The sequence below is a fragment of the Cervus elaphus genome, chromosome 16 (assembly GCF_910594005.1).
Source record: "Cervus elaphus chromosome 16, mCerEla1.1, whole genome shotgun sequence".
NCBI lineage: Eukaryota > Metazoa > Chordata > Mammalia > Artiodactyla > Cervidae > Cervus > Cervus elaphus.
The window spans coordinates 13,014,117-13,033,791 of NC_057830.1; the positions used below are offsets into that span (position 1 = coordinate 13,014,117).

Here is a 19,675-nt window from a genome sequence, read left to right on the forward strand (position 1 = left end):
AATGAGAACCGAACAGCAGAAACTAACACAACACTGTAAAGCAACTAGCGTCCAATCAAAATAAGAGGAAGGACAAAGCCAACATTATCCTTAGTCTAGCAAGAATTCTCTGGCCAAGTCAGACCTTACGTTAAAGCCGTCTATGATCCCTACATAGATCCCTACAGTACCATAATTTCACTTAAGAACTAAGGGATCACAGCGTGGTACTGGCACAAAGAGAGAAACATAGATCAGTGGAACAAAATAGAAAGCCCAGAGATAAATCCACGCACCTATGGACACCTTATCTTTGGCAAAGGAGGCAAGAATATACAATGGAGAAAAGACAATCTCTTTAACAAGTGATGCTGGGAAAACTGATCAACCACTTGTAAAAGAATGAAACTAGAACACTTTTTAACACCATACACAAAAATAAACTCAAAATGGATTAAAGATCTAACGTAAGACCAGAAACTATAAAACTCCTAGAGGAAAACATAGGCAGAACACTCTCCAACATAAATCATGGCAGGATCCTCTATGACCCACCTCCCAGAGTAATGGAAATAAATGCAAAAATAAACAAATGGGACCTAATTAAACTTAAAAGCTTTTGCACAATGAAGGAAACTACAAGCAAGGTGAAAAGATAGCCTTCAGAATGGGAGAAAATAATAGCAAATGAAGCAACTGACAAAGAATTAATCTCAAAAATGTACAAGCAGCTCCTCCAGCTCAATTCCAGAAAAATAAATGACCCAATCAAAAAGTGGGCCAAAGAACTAAACAGACATTTCTCCAAAGAAGACATACAGATGGCTAACAAACACATGAAAAGATGCTCAACATCACTCATTATCAGAGAAATGCAAATCAAAACCACAATGAGGTACCATCTCATGCCAATCAGAATGGCTGCTATCAAAAAGTCTAAAAACAATAAATGCTGGAGAGGGTGTGGAAAAAGGAAACCCTGTTACACTGTTGGTGGGAATGCAAATTAGTACAGCCACTATGGAGAACAGTGTGGAGATTCCTTAAAAAACTGGAAATAGAATTGCCATACGACCCAGCAATCCCACTGTTGGGCATACACACCAAGGAAACCAGAATTGAAAGAGACACGTGTACCCCAATGTTCATCGCAGCACTGTTTATAATAGCCAGGACATGGAAGCAACCTAGATGTCCAACAGCAGACAAATGGATAAAAAGCTGTGGTACATATACACCATGGAATATTACTCAGCCATTAAAAAGAATACACTTGAATCAGTTCTAATGAGGTGGATGAAACTGGAGCCCATTATACAGAGTGAAGTAAGCCAGAAAGAAAAAACATCAATACAGTATACTAATGTATATATATGGGATTTAGAAAGATAGTAACGATAACCCTATATGCGAGACGGCAAAAGAGACACAGATGTATAGAACAGTCTTTTGGACTCTGTGGGAGAGGGTGAGGGTGGGATGATTTGGGAGAACAGCATTGAAACATGTATATTATCATATGTGAAATGGATCGCCAGTCCAGGTTTGATGCATGAGACAGGGTGCTCAGGGCTGGTGCATTGGGATGACCCTGAGGGATGGGATGGGGAGGGAGGTGGGAGGGGGGTTCAGGATGGGGAATACAAGTACACCCATGGCTGATTCATGGTAATGTATGGCAAAACCACTACAATATTGTAAAGTAATTAGCCTCCAATTAAAATGAATAAATTTATTTTTTTAAAAAAAGAACTAAGGAATCAAAAAAAAAAAAAATCTCTTATTTGCGTCCTGGAGCCACATAGTAAGTGATTTGCCAATAAATTTACCTGTTCCTCTCTAGGTCCACCTCTATAAATCATTCTCTCTTCAATATTGATCTCACTTGCTTCTTTCTCTTGAGAATATAAATGTATTCAAGTCTTCCTCATGAAGAACAGAATTCTCTTATGATCCTACATAACCTTCTAGCTGAGGCTTCCCTAGTGGTTCAGATGGTAAAGAGTCCACCTGCAACGCAGAAGACCCAAATTTGTTCCCCGGGTTGGAAAGATCCCTTGCAGAAGGGAATGGCTATCCACTCCAGTATTCTGGCCTGGAGAGTTCCATGGACAGAGGAGCCCGGCAGGCTACAGTCCATGGCATCGCACAGAGTCAGACATGACTGAGCTACTAACACACACATAGACACACACAATCTTCTAGCTACTGTCTGTTAGCTTTACTTTCAAAGTCAAATTTCTAGAAAGATTTTTGTGACCCTTACTTTGCCCCTTTCATTCATTCAACCCATGGGAATCTCATTTCTACCCCCATCATTCCTCTGAAATTTCTTTGCCAAAAATAATCAGTGTATAACGAGTACTCAATTCCAGCAATCAAGTCTCGGCACTCATCTTACTTAATCTTACTTAATACATACGTTCAGTTTACATACTTATGACTTGTATAATATGAAACATTTGACATTGTGAACCATGTCCTCTTTCTTGAAGCACTTTACTTCCTTGGACTCTGAGATATCACTTTTTGCATGACATTTTCCCTTCACTCCTCTGGGTCTCCTGGGCGTGTTCCTTGTCCTTTGTCTGAACTTAAAATGTTGGTGCCCCGTGGGGGTTTGTCCAGGGCCCTTTGCTCTTCTTTCATCCATATCCTTGACTTCAACTACTACATGCTTTCCAGGCCCATATCACTTCTGACTTAAAGTCCAATCACATGGCCAAGTTTATCCCGGTTATTCCCTTGGATCTATTTGAAAAGTCTTAATGATTATAATTAAATCTAAAAGTGCCTCACATCTTAATGATCTTAATAAAACACCACAGGAGCCTCAAACTCAGCAAGTGCAAAACTGAACTCATCATCTGTCACCTAAGTCTACTCTTGTCTCCTATAGTCCCTATTTTAACGAAGCTACCAACGTTCAACCAATTATCACCTCTTTGTCTTGCAGTACTTTTCTCATTAGCTACTATCCAAGATTACAGTGGACAAACAATAATTCCTCTGTTTTCTTCCCTGTTTTCTGGGCATAGCAGTCATTTAATATATGTCTTAAAATGAAAAAAAGTTGCCTGATTTTCTGGCTGTATGGTCAACTGAGCAGAGAGTAAGGGATGGGGAGAACTCTCTTGACCTTGTTCTTGGGATGTGAGGCTACTCCCTTTTCCAGAGGCAAAGGGTAGGACACTGAATTCTGTCCTCTTCCCAATTCTGTTGACTTCATAATTCATAGAAATTCCTTCCAGAGGGTGACAAAAGGTCATTTGTCTCAACCTGGGGTGTTGAAATTTTCTTTTTATCTTTTTAGTATCTTCTGGATACTTTAGTAAGACATTTTGCAGAACAGATTGCCTTAGGAGGTGCTAGGCAGATACCACTTAACATGGGAGTCCCCCATCATCATTTCAAAAACGTCTACAGGCACAATGAGAGTGAAGACTATGTGACCCAGTCAAAAAGGAAGAAAACTGTCAACTGAAACAGGCCCACAGAAGACCCAGATACTGGAATTAGAAGATAGGGAGTTTAAAATAACTATGTAAATAAGTCAGAGGATCTACAGGAAAATGTGGATATAACTGGTGAAAAGATAAGAAAATTCACAGAGATATGGAGATTAACAAAGCACCAAAAAGAAATCCTGGAACTGAAAAACAAAATACTTAAATTAAAAAATTCATTGGATGTGATTAACAGCAAATTGGACAATGCAAGGAAAAAAAAACTGAATGTGAAAATGGATCAAGAGAAATTATCAAAATAGAAGCATGATACAAGGAAAAACATTTAGAAAACCATTGCCTCAATGACTTGTGGGACAATACCAAGCACTCTAAAATATGAATAATTGTGGTCCTAAAAGGAAAGGATAAAGAATGAATGGGAAAAGTATATATGCTGAAAGTCCAAAACCCTATAGGAGAAACATCAAGAAGATGACATTTAGGTACATCACAGTCAACCTAAAAAAGATTCCTATGACAAAAACAGAAAAAATTTAACAAAATAATAACGTAGCATTGGGTAATAATAACCTAAAATATAAAATAAATATCCATGAGCCTGTGCTGATATGTATAAATGATTGAATAAGCAAATAAATGGTGCGGAAACAATAAATCTCCCTATAGAAGAATTCCAATATCCAGTTACCCTCAAGGAGGTGGGACACACCCTGGAAAAGGTGGGAAAGTAACTTTACCAAGAAGAAACTTGGCAAACACTGCCCCAGCCACATGACCAAGGTTAACATCATCAACGTGATGAGTCACATGGATTGTTCATACCCCTGAGATGATGTGATGAGATTGGCACTTCCCCTCTGTGGTCCTCCTCCAAAAAGCCATAGCCCGATTCCAACCATGAGAAAAACATGGGACAAACCCAGATGGAGGACAATTCTATAAAATACCTGACCAGTACTCCTTGAAACTGTTGTAGTAATAAAAAAACAGGAAAAGTCTGAGAAACTGTCACAGACTGGAGGAGGGTAGAGAAAAAAAATAACATCCTGAATTTGATAAAGGGAACCTATGAAGTACCACATATGAAATATTTAACGGTGGAAGAGACTTCAAATGTAAATCTATTCATAAGCTTAATACCTAAGTATAGGTGAGTTTTCTTTATCAACTGCAAGCCCAAACTTCCACTCCAATATAGGCAAACTTCAGGCAATGACACTACCTCTGACCTCTGGTTTATGCTAATCTACCCTACAGATCTTCTATTCTGTGAATCAAAAGCAGTGACAACCTGAGCTTTGAGAGTATCAAGATAGGCCCCTAGCTATCTTGATAGCTACATGGTACCTGCATCTTAGAATGTCAGGGTCTAGGGATACAGCTTTAGACATGATAGGAGACTGTTGTGTACTTTGGAAATGGATCAGAGCTAAATTAGGTTCCAGGGTGACATCACCAAGATGATGACATGGAAGACCTGAGCCTCTGTCTCCCAAAAAGATCAGCAATTAGACAACTATCCATGAACAAAAATAGCTCTGGGTGAGCTCAAGGGTCTACTTAAGAAACTTCAATAACACAGTGAAAGAAAAATAACCAAACAAAAGGGAAGACAATTCATTTTGTCTGCATTGACTTATTCCCCAGGCTGGCATAGCTCAGTGTCAAGGGAACTTCCCAGTTAGACAGAGTCCCCCTCACTGGGAGAGATCAGGATGAATCAACAGCTTCCCCACTGTTTCAGGGCACTACATGAAGGACCCATTTGATTTTCATCCCATCCAGAGACAAGCAAAGCTGAGATGCACAGAGACAGAGAGAAACAAGAAAGAAAATCAGAGGTTATCAATATCAGCCAGGCAGTGGGAGGGACCAGCTTCCAGTGGCCTCCTCCGCAGACCACCCAAACAGCTTTCCGTACTGAAAAAACCAACAGGCACCAAGGATCCCGTGTATTTCACTCTGTGTTTCTGCATCACAATGTCTGAGTCCCTCCCCACGTCCTCGCCCACCCTTTCTCCTTAACCTCCCTACCCCGGCCAGAGCCCAGCGTGTACACAGGCAGCCAGCCCTGTCTCCTGGCTGAGGCATGCCAGATGCCAGCCTATAACCCCAAGGAGGACCAATCCCCTGAAGCAGGCAAATTTGGACAGCGGGAGACAAGGGCCAAAGCTTTTCCATCAGCCTCAGGATTTTGGCCTTAGGAATCCTTTTATCATTCCCAAGGTAACGCATGGGGGAAATGGGAAAGTATCAAAATAAGACACAGATACTCCTTTTAGAAGGAGGCCTTAAAAAGAGAGTTTTACACACACACGCGCGCGCCCTCCAAATCTTTGTTTCTGCAGGGCATGACACTCCTACTCTTCTTGCACTGATTCTGTACGCACATCACCATAATATAATATAAAGCTTCTAATTTCAAGACCTGGAGTGACGCTAACAGGAAGGCACATGGCATAGCTGACACACGCTGGTGGAAGACAAATCGAGAGCCCTTAAGAAATGTGTTCAATTCACGCAAATGTAATTAGGTTTGGAGAGCCATCATTTTATTAAGCAATCAAGAATCCATAACTAAACTTTATTCTGTACAGTTTAATTCTCAAACATGTATTGTTCCCAGAGTATTTAACTCCCATAACAAGGAAGGAATTTGCGGGATAATTCTCATCTCACATAAAAAGTCAACATAATAACATGTTTAAATTATTCTTTATGAAATCAATCACTCTTTCCTGGCTTTCAACAGTAAGGATCCCTAAGTTTGTCCATCTTGTTCAAAAAATATAATACCACAAGCTTCTTGCCCTGAACATTTCATATTCATATTAACATGACTATTATATTTATAGAATCATAACTTGACATTTACACCAAGATTTTACCAATCTATAAATACTTAGAGGTAATTAGATTCATTAGTTATTTTTTAAATATTAAGGAACTGGCCAAAAAAATTTTTTTAGATTTTAAATTATTTATGACCCCCACACTTTTTTAATTCATATTTTTAAAAATAGATAAAATTCATGTTTACCCCCTAAACACTTTTTTTCCCACAACCCCCATCCTGCCCTAACTTTCTAGAAAATAAAGGCTTTATCCACATGGAACTGCCAAGTTATGCCAACTAAAATGAAGAGCCTAGTTTCTGCTCTGTAGACTGCTGAATTCCGTTCATGGCAGCAATCTTCTACCAGGAGGGTTGTTGGTGGGGAGGACATGTAAAAGGACGAGATTCTCACTTCTTGCATTATATAGAGCCCTGCGCTGTGTCTTTGTGTTGTAGGCATTGCCATTCAAAGTATTGTCTCCAGAGCAGCAGCATCATTATCATCTCCTAGGAAGCTTGTTGGGAATGTAGACTCTCCAGTCCCACCCCAGATCCACAGAATCAGGAACTGCCCTTTAACACTATTCCCAGGGGATTCATTGAAACTTACAGTGTGAGTCTCTGAGGAAATAAACTTTTATCGTTGGTGTCATCAGCTTTAAATGCTGGAGACCTCTGTCTTGGAAAATAAGGTAAGGAAAGCATTGGAAAGTTGGAGAACTTTTAAATTGTTTCTAAACAAACTTCTTTAGTTCTTCCCTGGAAGACTCATAGCTACAGTGTAGCAAATCTTAATGCTCTTCAAAAGTGAGAGGCTTTGGACATGATTTCAACAAAGACAGCTAAAAGAAGTAAAGTATCCAAAAAGGTTTAGCAGTACCCAGCAAATACATCTTCATGTGTTTTTGTCTGTTTGTTCTGTTTTCTTTGCCTTCTGTTCTTTGTTTTGCTTTACTTCCTTAGTGAATCCTATTGGCACTATTATCTGAAAAAAATTGAGTTTCTGATTCCTCCAGGGGGCAGACGTTTACCACTATACTGTAGTGGTTGCGGAGGGGGCCTCAGCCATAGGCTCCTTAGTGAGAACAAATGCTTTTTATTTGAAGACTATCAATTATTCAATCTAGCTTTAATACTGCAATTAGCTTGGCTAATTTTTTTTAGAAAAATGACTTAAGCAGTTGTAAGATGACTAGTTCAGACATTAAAAAAGGTTGTTTTTTTTTGTTTTGTTTTGTTTTTTTTAATGCTAACTTAATGTAAGGGGCTAAGAATCAGGCTTGGATTTTGGCCCCATGTAGGATCTCTGAATGCCTAAGATTCATTTAGACTCCTGTCCCCTTGTTACGTGCTTCAGACAATATTTCTTGAAACTTTCCCATAGTACAACACTTAGCACACTTTATTAAAATTATGTAGCCAGTTATACTTGTTCCTCATAGAGTATGGCCTCCATGAAGGCAGGAACTACGTCAAATTCATATTTGTATCACAGGGACCTAGAACAATACTTAGCACCAAATAGATATTTAACAATTATGAGTTGAACGAATGAATAAATGAACATAATTGACAGAGAAAGTGGTACTCAAAGCAAGATGATAAGCAGTCTAAAAAACATACTTTCTAAGTATGAAATACTTATAAAACTAGATGGCAAAAAAAGAAAAAAAAAAAAACTAGATGGCGTATAATGTCTTTAATTTAGAGCCCATTCATTCAGAACTTGTAAAACATATCAGATGCAGATGATACCATTCTAATGGCAGAAAGTGAAAAGGAACTAAAGAGCCTCTTGATGAGGGTGAAAGAGGAGAGTGAAAAAACTGGCTTAAAACAACATTCAAAAAACTAAGATCACGAAATCCAGTCCCATCACTTCAGGGCAAATAGATGGGGAAAAAGTGAAAGCAGTGACAGATTTTCTTTTCTTGGGCTCCAAAATCACTGTGGACAGTGACTGAAGCCATGACGCTTGCTCCTTGGAAGGAAAGCTATGACAAACCCAGGCAGCATGTTAAAAAAAAAAAAAAAAGACATTACTTCATCAACAAAGGTCTGTATAGTCAAGGCTATGGTTTTCCAGTAGTCATGTATGGATGTGAGAGCTGGGCAATAAAAAAGGCTGAACACCAAAGAACTGATGCTTTCAAACTGTGGTGCTGGAGAAGATTCTTGGGAGTCCCTTGGACAGCAAGGAGATCAAACCAGTCAATCCTAAAGGAAATCAACCCCGAAAATTCATTGAAAGGACTGAAGTTAAAGCTGAAGCTCCAATACTTTGGCCACTGATGCAAAGAGCTGACTCACTGGAAAAGATGCTGATGCTGGGAAAGACTGAGGGCAGGAGGCGATAGTGAAGGACAGGGAAACCTGGCCTGCTGCAGTCCATGGGGTCGCAAAGAATCTGAAACAACTGAGCAACTAAACAACAACAACATTCAGAACTTGTAAGATATACGTTCTGATTAGATATATTTTATGCTCTTGAGATAACTCTCTGTGAAGAAGAAGAGCAAACAAGATGGCACAGATTTTATTGATTTGGCAGCAGTTTAGGAAGCATTCACTTACATACTATTGATTAGTTAAATTATCACTTGTGTTTAAACAGTGGGTGAAATACAATGAAGTTCTGTGCACAAAAAAAAACAAAAAAACAGAATTTTGACTAGTAAGGGTCCCTCCTCTAATGAGAAGAAAATTTCACTTCTTTAAATAGAATAAAATTCTAATCCAACCTCTCCATAACTGAGATTAGTCTTCCTCTGAGGAGTCAAATTAGGGGAATTTTTATTATAAGTAATCAGAAAAATGACATTTTTCAATGTGAAGCAAACACACACTTTGGTACCTTGTGGAACTGAAGCTCCTCCTTAGTAAGTTCATGGTAAACTCATAATAACTGTCAACACTTGTGCCATATTTTGGGGCCTCGCGCGCCAATGACCAGAATGTGTGGATAAACAAAAACTGTCAAGGTCTGTCCCAGAAATGTGAAGTATGTTTTGGTAAGACTTTAAATACTTTAATCCTTTGAGAGTTAGAATCCCAGCTGAAAATAGATGGCACACTCAAACTGAATAACTGAAATGAGCTTAATAAAGAGCCTGCTTTACAGAGACATGGTCAGAGTGAAGAAAAACCAACAGGGATGGTGAAGCACCAAAGGCTAAGAAAGTAGGGAAGCCAGGGAGGGGGCGGGGTGTCAGAACTGGAAGAGAACTAGAGCTACAGATGTAGGACAGGCTGCAGGCAGGGGCTGTGGCCTTCAGAAAAGAACAGCAGCTACTGCCAACCCACTTCCTTACAAGAAAGGAGATGATGCAATAAATGCTCTGACCTCACTCTCCTTCTACCCTGCTCATGTCTCCCCTTGATCCAACCCAATAGGAAACCAAAGGGCAGGAGAGCCTAACTGATGCAAACCACAGAGGCCAGCCTCCAAGGGCACAAATCAGTGTGCGAAGAGGGGAAAGTAGATGTGATGGGTGAGATGAAGAATATCCACCATGTATACCCTTTCCAAAGCTCTTCCACTGCAAAGTATCTATAATATCATTCACGAACCTACTATGACATAAACATTCCTAAGAATTCATTAGAAAAATATATGTATGATTTTCTAATATCAATGACATTTGGTAGTTTCCAATATTATTTTCATAGGAACACAAGATTCATTGATTCATTCAAGATATGGTAAAGGCAAGTTTTCTATCTGCAGGAAACCTGCTGAAAGGACCTAAAAGAATGAAAAATCATAAATAAAAATTGATCTACTATGAAGCTAGCAAAGAGCTAGGATTCTCAAATCACAGATTATAAGAATTCTCTGCCAAAAAGAGACAATTTTAAAAAGTTTTTTATTTTTTATTGGCATATAGCAGATTAACAATGTTGTAATAGCTTCAGGTGAACAACGAAGGGACTCAGCCAAACATATACATGTATCCATTCTCTCCCAAATCTCTCTTCCATCTAGGCCACCACATAAGTGGTAGAGTTGAATGGAGTTCCATATTCTATACAATAGGTTTTTGTTGGTTATTTTATTTTATTTTATTTTTTATTTTTTCAGGTTATCTATTTTAAATATAGCCATGTGTCCCTAACTATCCCTTCCCCCTGGCAACCGTAAGTTCATTTTCTAAGTCTGAGTCTCAAAAAGAGGATAATTTTTATTAAATCAGCGGACTGCCTTAAAGGGTGATCTCTACCTCTGTACATCTCAGAAGGTTTTCAAATTTCTCTGTAAGTAAGGAGACAGTCCAGAAAGGCCCAGTGTTGGAATGGTGGGGGGTGATGTGGACAGGTCACGGTGACATGGGGAACATCTATGTGGAGGGAATGGTTCTACACCGGAGTGGTGCAGGAAGTGACACTGAGCCCTTTATCTTCATTATCTGTGAAAGCTTGAAAACTTTAAACACGGAGAACTAGTCTGGAGGCAAGAGATGTAAGAAAGAAAATAACAATTACCTTTGAAGATGACTTGCCCCCTCCCCTTTGTTTGGTATGCTAAACAGAGTCAATTATGCAAGGATAAATAAGCACCACGTAGCTGTCTGTCTCCCCACCCCAACCCACACACACACACAAAGTAAGCTGAGATGTGTGACCTGTGTGAGTGATCTGCTCACTCACTGCAAGGTATTTTTAGAGCAGAAAACATTGTAGAGTTGTAAGAAATGTTTATGAGACAAAACATCTCATCTAAAGTCATTGTGTTCCCCCAAACACTGCCCTTATCCTTGTCACTTATTCTTGGACAAATAGCAGTTTTGGCTAGAATTACCTGCATTTGGCAATGAGTAATAAATAAAAATTTATCAATGTGCATAGATTCTATATACTTAACTATTACTTTTTTTTTAAAAAGGAAAGGAAAGATTTACAAGCAAAAGGCAGGCAAATTTATTTCAGAAAATTACACAAGAAATAGATGGAATTTTCAGATAAACTCTTCTCCACACATTCAAAGAAATTAAGCCAAGTATAAACGCTTAAAAAAAAAAAAAAATAAGCGCAAAATGAACTGGCAGTGCCAGAAAATGAAGAAAACAACAAAACCATTAAAGAAGTGAAAGCTACACTAGAATGAGTAAGGACTAAACAAATACTGCTAAAAACCAGTTACCTAGGGGATAGATTTTAAAATGTCACAAGAACTCATGGGAAAGTCAGGGGGATAAAAATGAAAGCAATTCAAAATAGTTATGATGGCAGGGAGTGAGTAATAGATGCACCCTGTAGCAGATAAGAGAATAAATTTTTTAATTGAAGGCTAAGAAGAAAATCCCTCTACAAAAAAATAAAGGAAAATATGGATCTTCAGATCAAAGGAACATACCATTTTCCAAGAAAAACTACACAGTGACTTATAGTGAGAAATATCACCAAAAAAGTTGCTAAACTTTGATGTTTAAAAATATTTCTATCAGCATCAAGGCAATAAATATGAAATTGCCAGAGGAATTAAACAGACTAGCCTCAGGCTTCAGAGTAACAGTCAAGGCCAGAAATACAATGGAAAAATCATATAGAATTATGGGGGGTGGGGGGAGGAATGTGATTGCATAATTTTATGCATTCAATTTGTTTGTTCATAAAAGCCACAGAAAGACTTTCAGAATATAACACCCTTGGGCCCTCCTAGAAAATAAAACCTTCCCACTGAACACTTAATCAACACAAAATGCTCAGGAAAGAGGAGGCCATTGGTGAAAGGGCTGATGGTGATCTGGACTCCGTTTAGATCCAAGATGAAAACGAAGCCCACAAAGCGTGGTTCTGCCTCAGGACCTTTGCAACTTCTCTCCTTCTACAATGGGTCAACCTCTCACTTTGTTCAAGTCTCTATTCAAACTCACCAACTCAGAAACCTGTTTCCTTACTCCTCTGTCAAAAGTAACCCTCCCTTGGGGGTGGGAAGGAATGGATTGGGAGTTTGGGATTAGCAGATGCAAGCTATTATATATAGAATGGATAAACAACAAGGTCCTACTGTATAGCACAGGGAACAATATTCAATATCCTGTGATAAATCATAATGGGAAAGAATATAAAAAAGAAGGTGTATATATATATATATATGTATAACTGAGTCATTTTGCTATACAGCAGAAATTAATTCAACAGTGTAAATCAACTATACTTCAATTAAAAAAAAAAAGTAACCTGCTCTAATCAGCCTCCAATCTCCTACTGGGTTTTACTTTTAACATTCATCACTTCCTGACATTAACATTTATATACATGTTCTCCACTATTAAATAGAAGCTCCGTGAGGAGATGATCTGGTTCAGCTTTGTTCACTGTTGTAATCTCAGCGCTTAGAACAGAGATTCATACATAAAGAAAACTCAATTAGATGAACTGTGAGAATTATATTTACAGTTCCAAAACTGCAAATGTTCACAACTTTGAAAAGGTAAAACTCACAATATAACTGCAACAAATGGTAAATAATAGGTGATGGTCTCTCACTTCCTCAGCTGCTGAGTAAAGAACCTATCAAGTCTAAACTGGACATACTCTAGCAATATAAAGAGTTTCTATGCTCCGTTCTCTTTGCCTTTTGGCTCCCAGACTGTTCTAGAGAAGTGCCTGGCACAACCTTTAGGTGTGGAATCAAATTAGTAACTGCATGTACTACAGTTCATGCCCACAAATACCCTGATCTTTCAGCTGACCGAACAAGGAGGGCAGCCAACTACAATTACCTAGCCAACTACAATCATCTAGGACCCTCTCAGCTTGTGATGGAGATTTTTTTTCCCTCATTTTAACTAGGATGCTCTTGTTTTATTAAAACCAATCATCTCATGAATAAATGATTTTGCTTTTATTTTAACTCAGTGTCATTTTAAATAGTGACCTTGGCTTATTCAAAATGATCAGCTATGGGCACATAACAGTCTGGCTTTTATATGACCCAGCAATCCCACTCCTGGGCATATACACTGAGGAAACTAGATCTGAAAGAGACACACGCACCCCAATGTTCATTGCAGCACTGTTTATAATTGCCAGGACATGGAAGCAACCTAGATGCCCATTAGCAGACAAATGGATAAGGAAGCTATGGTACATATACACAATGGAATATTACTCAGCCATTAAAAAGAATTCATTTGAATCAATTCTAATGAGATGGATAAAACCGGAGCCTATTATACAGAGTGAAGTAAGCCAGAAAGATAAACACCAATACAGTATACTAATGCATATATATGGAATTTAAAAAGATGGTAACGATAACCCTATATGCAAAACAGAAAAAGAGACACAGATGTACAGAACAGACTTTGGGACTCTGTGGGAGAAGGCGAGGGTGGGATGATCTGAGAGAACAGCATTGAAACATGTATATTATCAAGGGTGAAACAGATCACCAGCCCAGGTTGGATGCATGAGACAAGTGCTCAGGGTTGGTGCACTGAGAAGACCCAGAGGGATCGGGTGGAGAGGGAGGTGGGAGGGGGGATCGGGATGGGGAACACATGTAAATCCATGGCTGATTCATGTCAATGTATGGCAAAAACCCCTACAATATTGTAAAGTAATTAGCCTCCAACTAATAAAAATAAATAGAAAAAAAAAAAAGCAAGTCACAGACAGAGAAAATAAGTGCAAATAATATATCTTATAAAGGATTTGTGTCTATAACATACAAAGAACTTTCAATAATAATAAGACAAACCAATTAAAAATAGACGAAAGATTTAAGTAGACATCTCACTGAATAAGATATGCAAATGAGTAATAAGCACATGAAAAGATGCTCAACATCATTGGTCATTAGGAAATGCAAATTAAAACCACAAAGAAGTATTATTACACACCTTTTAGAGTGGCTAAAATGAAAAAGATTGACCACACCAAGTGTTGGTGATGTGAGGGACCTGAAACTCTCACATGCTGCTGGTGGGAAGTAAAATGCTACAAAGTTTTGGAAAAGAGCTTGATGGTTTCTTATAAAGTTAAATGGACACTTACTATGTGGTCCAGTCAGTCCACAGCTAGCTATTTACCCAAGAGAAAAGAAAGCATGTGTCCACACAAAGACTTGTATACAATTGCTTAGAGCAGTTTTGTTTGTAACAGTCCCTGTCTGAAAACAACCCAATATCTTTTAGCAGATGAATGGGTGTATCATGATGGGTGTATCCATACAGTGGAATACTACTCAGTAATAAAAGGGAATGAACTATTAAAAAAAAACCAAAAACAGTCTGGCTTGTAAAACTGATGATCTCTTCTCCAGTTGCAGACATTTAAAGCATTCTCATACTTGGCTATGACACATTCATTTTTTAAACTTTTTATTGTATATTGGAATAGAACTGGATTAACAATGTTGTGATAGTTTCAGGTGGACCGCAAAAGGAACTCAGCCATACATACACATGTATCCATTCTCCCCCAAGTCCCCTCTCATCCAGGATGCCACATAACACTGAATAGAGCTCCCTGTGCTATACAGTAGGTCCTTGTTGGTCATCTTCAGAAGGAAAGGTGCCGAAAGTTCTTTGGTGGCTCCACGCACATAACCATCTCTGAACCATCATCCCCTCACTGCAAAACTCCAGCCATAGGATCCTTCCTCCAGTTCTTCCAACTTGCTGAGGTCTCTCCTGTCTCAGGGCCTTAGCACATGCTGTTTTCTCAACCCAGAGTGCTTCTCCCATCTATTCTTTAACCAGCCAATTCCTACATTAGATTCTCCTTTAGATGTCACATTACATTTCAGTTCCTCAGCGGGGCTTTGCTGACCCCCTATTCTAACCTATATCCCCTTCCTGTCATTTTCTCTGTGTTTTTTCCTCCATGGCATTTATTGTACTTTACCAGTCAATCCTAAAGGAAATCAACCCTGAAAATTCATTGGAAGGACTGATGCTGAAGCTCCAATACTTTGGCCACCTGATGTGAAGAGCTGACTCATTAGAAAAGACTCTGATGCTGGTAAAGATTGAAGGCAGGAGGACAGCAGATTGAAAGAATGAAGGGGACAGCAGAGGATGAGATGGTTGGATGGCATCACCGACTCTATGGACATGAGTCTGAGCAGGCTCCGGGAGTTTGTGATGGACAGAGAAGCCTGGAGTGCTACAGTTCATAGGGTTGCAAAGAACCAGACCCCAGTGACTGAACAACAACATAGATTCATTTGTGTTTACTGGTGTAACATCTATCCCTTCATTAGACAATGAACTCCAGGTGATAAGAATCATGACTATTTCATTGACCAGTGCTAACCTCCACAAATACTTGTTGGTTAAATGAAAAAATAAAAGAAGGAAGTGAATTTCATTCCCTCTTTTATTTTTTCCATAAACCTGAGTTGGATATAGTAAGTAAGGAGAATTGAGTCCCTATCTCACCCACATTTAAGGCAAACTGTCCTATCTAGGATGAGCTTTGGAGATGGTTTAGATTGAGGGGAAGGACAGGAAGTGCAGGTGGGAGATTTCAAGGTAGGACAAAAAAAAAAAAACCGTGGTATTCTGAAAGGGGAAGTAAAGAGTTAAAAAGCAAATCATACTAATGACGCAGAGGGAGTGAGGCAAAGAACAGATAAACAGTTGGAAATGCTCGAGGTTAACTGGGAGGTGAGGAGGGCTTTGGAACATCACAGGGGAAGGGGAAATCCAGGGCCAGGCCCATGGGGAGAAGGGGGCTGGATGAGGCCCCAGTTGGGATCCCACGGAGGGAGCAGAAGGGTATAATGAGAAAACCCTTTGTTTTCAAGGAGTTCCAGGTGGGAAACAGGCACACCTGGAACAAAGCTTAGCGGGGGATGGAGAGGAAATAGAGGGAAGGTCTGAAGAGGTAAATGGACAAATCCTATACACAGTTACTAAACTCTCACCCTCTAAGCCTGGCAGATAATGTTCTATACATTAGAGCGTTAATGTGAAATCGCAAAGATGAAAATTACTCCCCTAGCAAATAACTAGACCTACATTCAGTCTCTTAAAACAGACAACCTCTGGGTCAGAAAACAGCAATGAGGATGGGAATGGAGAGGGGCCACAGGCAAGGTGGCCAGTTTCTGTTCCGTATCCCCAAGCCTGCTGTGTCTTCTGGTTGTCTGCATCTACAATGGTATCTTAAAACTGTGCCACTCTCAGTTGCCCTTGGGACACTGTGTTTCTTTAGCAATTGTCTGAAAAAAAAGCCAGATGCCAACCTGAGACTCCATCAAGTGTCAGTGGAAAATACTGGAGACCATAGTAGTAATAATAACACTGGTAATTGATGCTATTTATTGAGTTTAGTTTGTGCTAGGTTCTGTTCTAAGAAAAACTTGGTATGCATCAACTGGCTTAATCTTCACAAAAATCACTAAAAGTGTTGCTATTATTACCATTTGTTTCCAGAAATGAGGCTCAGAGAGACTAATGTCGTGGCAGCAAAGTGTAAAAGGACTCAAACCCTGCAAACTGATTCCAGAGCCTTGATCAATAGCTCCTTAAATCTGCATATACCTTACAATTGACAGAGCACTTTAGAAGAGAAAGAAACATTATCTGATCCTCTCAATACTTCAAAATGAGTAAGGAACATCTTTACCTCTGTTGTATAAACAGGGAAACTGAGGCTCAGAGATATCAAATTACTGGTGTAGGAAATCACCAGCACAAGGACCAGCCAAGGCAGAGGCTGAAATCCACAACTCCTCATTGCTAAAATGCCACACCATCCCTCACTTCTGCTTTAGCAGCCTTGTTGGTGAGGATTAAATTGCATCTACACAATCAGATATGAAGGGGGTGGGGGCAGGGAACACACAAGCTGCATCTAGGGTTTAGTCCTAGTACCTGAAAACAGGACATTATCTCCGGGCTGAAATATGATTTCATACAGCGTCAATGTCAGGGAGTATCCGTGGGAAGAAAAGGGGAGGAGGACTTGATCGGTATCTAATAGCTGGCTCCCAGAACGACTCTTTCTTGGAGCCTGTCGCCTGTCAGAGTGGCTCTGCTGCGGCAGCAGCCTGGAAGAGTGACCAAAAAGCAACGCAGGGATGCCAAGCGAGAGGAGAGAGGAATCCCAGTCCGCACCTCCACCCAAGACCTTCATTGTGTCTTTGCTGGTTAACGCCCCTCTTGCCTTCATGCCCTCTTCCCCATGCCTCCCATGCGGTGCCCACGGTGCCAAACGTTGTAATTCAACCCTCAGCTGCTGGTCCTACGGTTCTGTCTCCTTTCTCAATTACTCCAGGAACAAATCAATTATTTGGGGGTCCTCATGGTTTCCAGTAGCCGGGGCACTGCAGCCCTGGCTCATATTCCCCACTAACTCATCATGCTTCCATTACACGCTTCATATCAAACTACATTTGCTTCTGATCCGCAGTGACCCCCCCCCCCCCCACACACACACACTCCTTTTTTTTTAACTGCAGTCCAATAATGCTGACAAGGTTAGGAATCGGAAGTAATGGCTATTGCGGCCAACTCCCTGAGTGGCGGAAGCTTGGGGCAGGGACTGGAAAACCTAGAACGTGCCTCCCTCTTCAGCAACATCGTCCCCTCCCGAGGCCCTGCTGGCCAAGGGGCAGCGGCCAAAACCACACATCCCAGGTCTCCCATCCCTTGGCTCCTGCCTCCCCGGCTGCTGCTATAGAAACGCCAGGCGTACACACGGGGCTGAAATTAAACACCCATCCTGGACCGGGACCCAAGCCGGGATCAGCCGGCTGCCTCGGTCGCCATAGCAACATGCGGAGGGGAAAGCAGCTAAAGGCGCGCGCGGCGCGGGGATACTCACTCCATCGCGGGGCTCCGGGCTGCTGCGGGGTTCTCCGGCGCTGCTCTCCTCTGCCGGAGCCGGGCGCTCTGGTCGCGCCGCGCGCGCGAGGTGGAGCCGGGAGCGTCCCCCCTCCCCACCCGCAATCCCTCCTCCCCTTGAGGGTTGAAAGTGAACGCTCAGGCTCTCTCAGCTCCCAGCCTGCGAATAAAACGGGAAGCAATTGGATAATGTTGTTCGCTGGGCGCTAGACAAGCCACTCCACTTAAGTGTTTGGGGAGGGAGCGCGCCAGCAGCTGGGCGCCGGGCGGTGTGGCCACCAGCGCGCAGGGCCCGGGCGCCCGAGGCGCCAGGTGCGCCAGCGGCTCCCCCGGGACGGGCGGCGCTGCCCCGAGACGCCGGGAACCGGTGGGAGGCGGGAGATGTGCGGCTGCGGCGGGTGGCACAGCCCAGAGGGTGCAGGGAAACGATTGAGTCATTGGCAAGGTTGCAGCTCTTGCGGCTTGGAAGTTGCAAGAGAACGAAGCGCCTGGCCTCCGCAACTAGCAAGTACTGCCCCCAACAGACTGGGCACAAGGTTCGGAAACGCCATTGTGCCAGCTCAGCGGCCATCCAGTCTTGAGTTTGTTTCCCAAGGAAAACTCCAGTTGCGCTGCGGCGCGTTAATGCGGTGTTCCATCACACTGGCGACCCCACGCCCTTCTTACCACTCCACGTTATGCGTATTCTCGCCTGCCAGAAAGATATTTCCCAGAGTTACTTTCCCTAGTTGGTCCTTTGAAAACAATAGATAGACTGAACACGGTTTCCCAAATTACCACGGCCCCACCCCAGAGTCATAAGCCTCCCCGGGGCATATATTCCCTCCCTACAATCCCACTGAGAATTCTCTGCTCCTAATGGTTTCCCGAGTGGGAACCTGGCTCCCATCCAGGGGCCTTGCACCTGCTGCAGTGAAGAGTGGATGAGACAAGCTTCAAGCTCTCATTGCATCTTACTTCCGGGTCCCTCTGCGAGCAGGTGTCTGCTAGGTGATGGGGATGCAGCGCTAAGCTTAGCCATCTCAGTCCCTGCCTTGGTGAATCTCAGACTAATGTAGAAGGACAAAGTACAGAGAAAGAAAAATGAATAAATAAACAGGTCATCATAGGCTGAAGATATTGCTCTAAAAATTAAGCAGTAAAATGTTGTGATGAATGTCTTAAAATTAATTTATGGGGCTTCTCTGGTGGCTCAGTGTTAAAAGAAGCCGCCTGCCAATGCAGAAGACATGGGTTTGATCCCTGGTCTGGGAAGATTCCACATGCTGCGGAGCAACAAAGCCTCAGAGCCACAACTATTGAGCTTGTGCTCTGGAGCCCCGGAACCCAACCGCAATTACTGAGCCACCTGCTGCAACTACTGAAGCCTGCTGTGCCCTAGAACTGGTGCTCTGCAAGGAGAAGCCACTGCAATGGGAAGGCCACACACAGCCCCCACTTGCCAAAACTAGAGAAAAGCCCACACAGCAAGGAAGACGCAGCACAGCCAAACAATTTAAAAATAATTATAAAAAACAGGGACTTCCCTGGTGGTCCAGTGGCTAAGGCTCCATGCTCCCAATGCAGGGGGCCTGGGGTTTGATCCCTGG

The 19,675-nt window shown here is 41.4% G+C and overlaps 1 protein-coding gene across 3 annotated transcripts in view; it reads right to left on the minus strand.

The window, feature by feature from the left end:
• The window catches only part of PALM2AKAP2 (PALM2 and AKAP2 fusion), a 490,983-nt gene extending 472,721 nt beyond the window's left edge, over positions 1 to 18,262 (minus strand). The window contains exon 1 of one of the 3 annotated variants that reach the window (XM_043927344.1): positions 18,067 to 18,221. In XM_043927344.1, the coding sequence (XP_043783279.1) occupies positions 18,067 to 18,071 (5 nt within the window). In that variant the 5' untranslated portion in view covers positions 18,072 to 18,221. Of the gene's footprint in view, positions 1 to 18,066 lie in introns of all 3 variants that reach the window. The other 2 variants (XM_043927343.1, XM_043927350.1) reach the window with 2 other exon arrangements.
• Between the last annotated feature and the right edge of the window lie 1,413 nt (positions 18,263 to 19,675).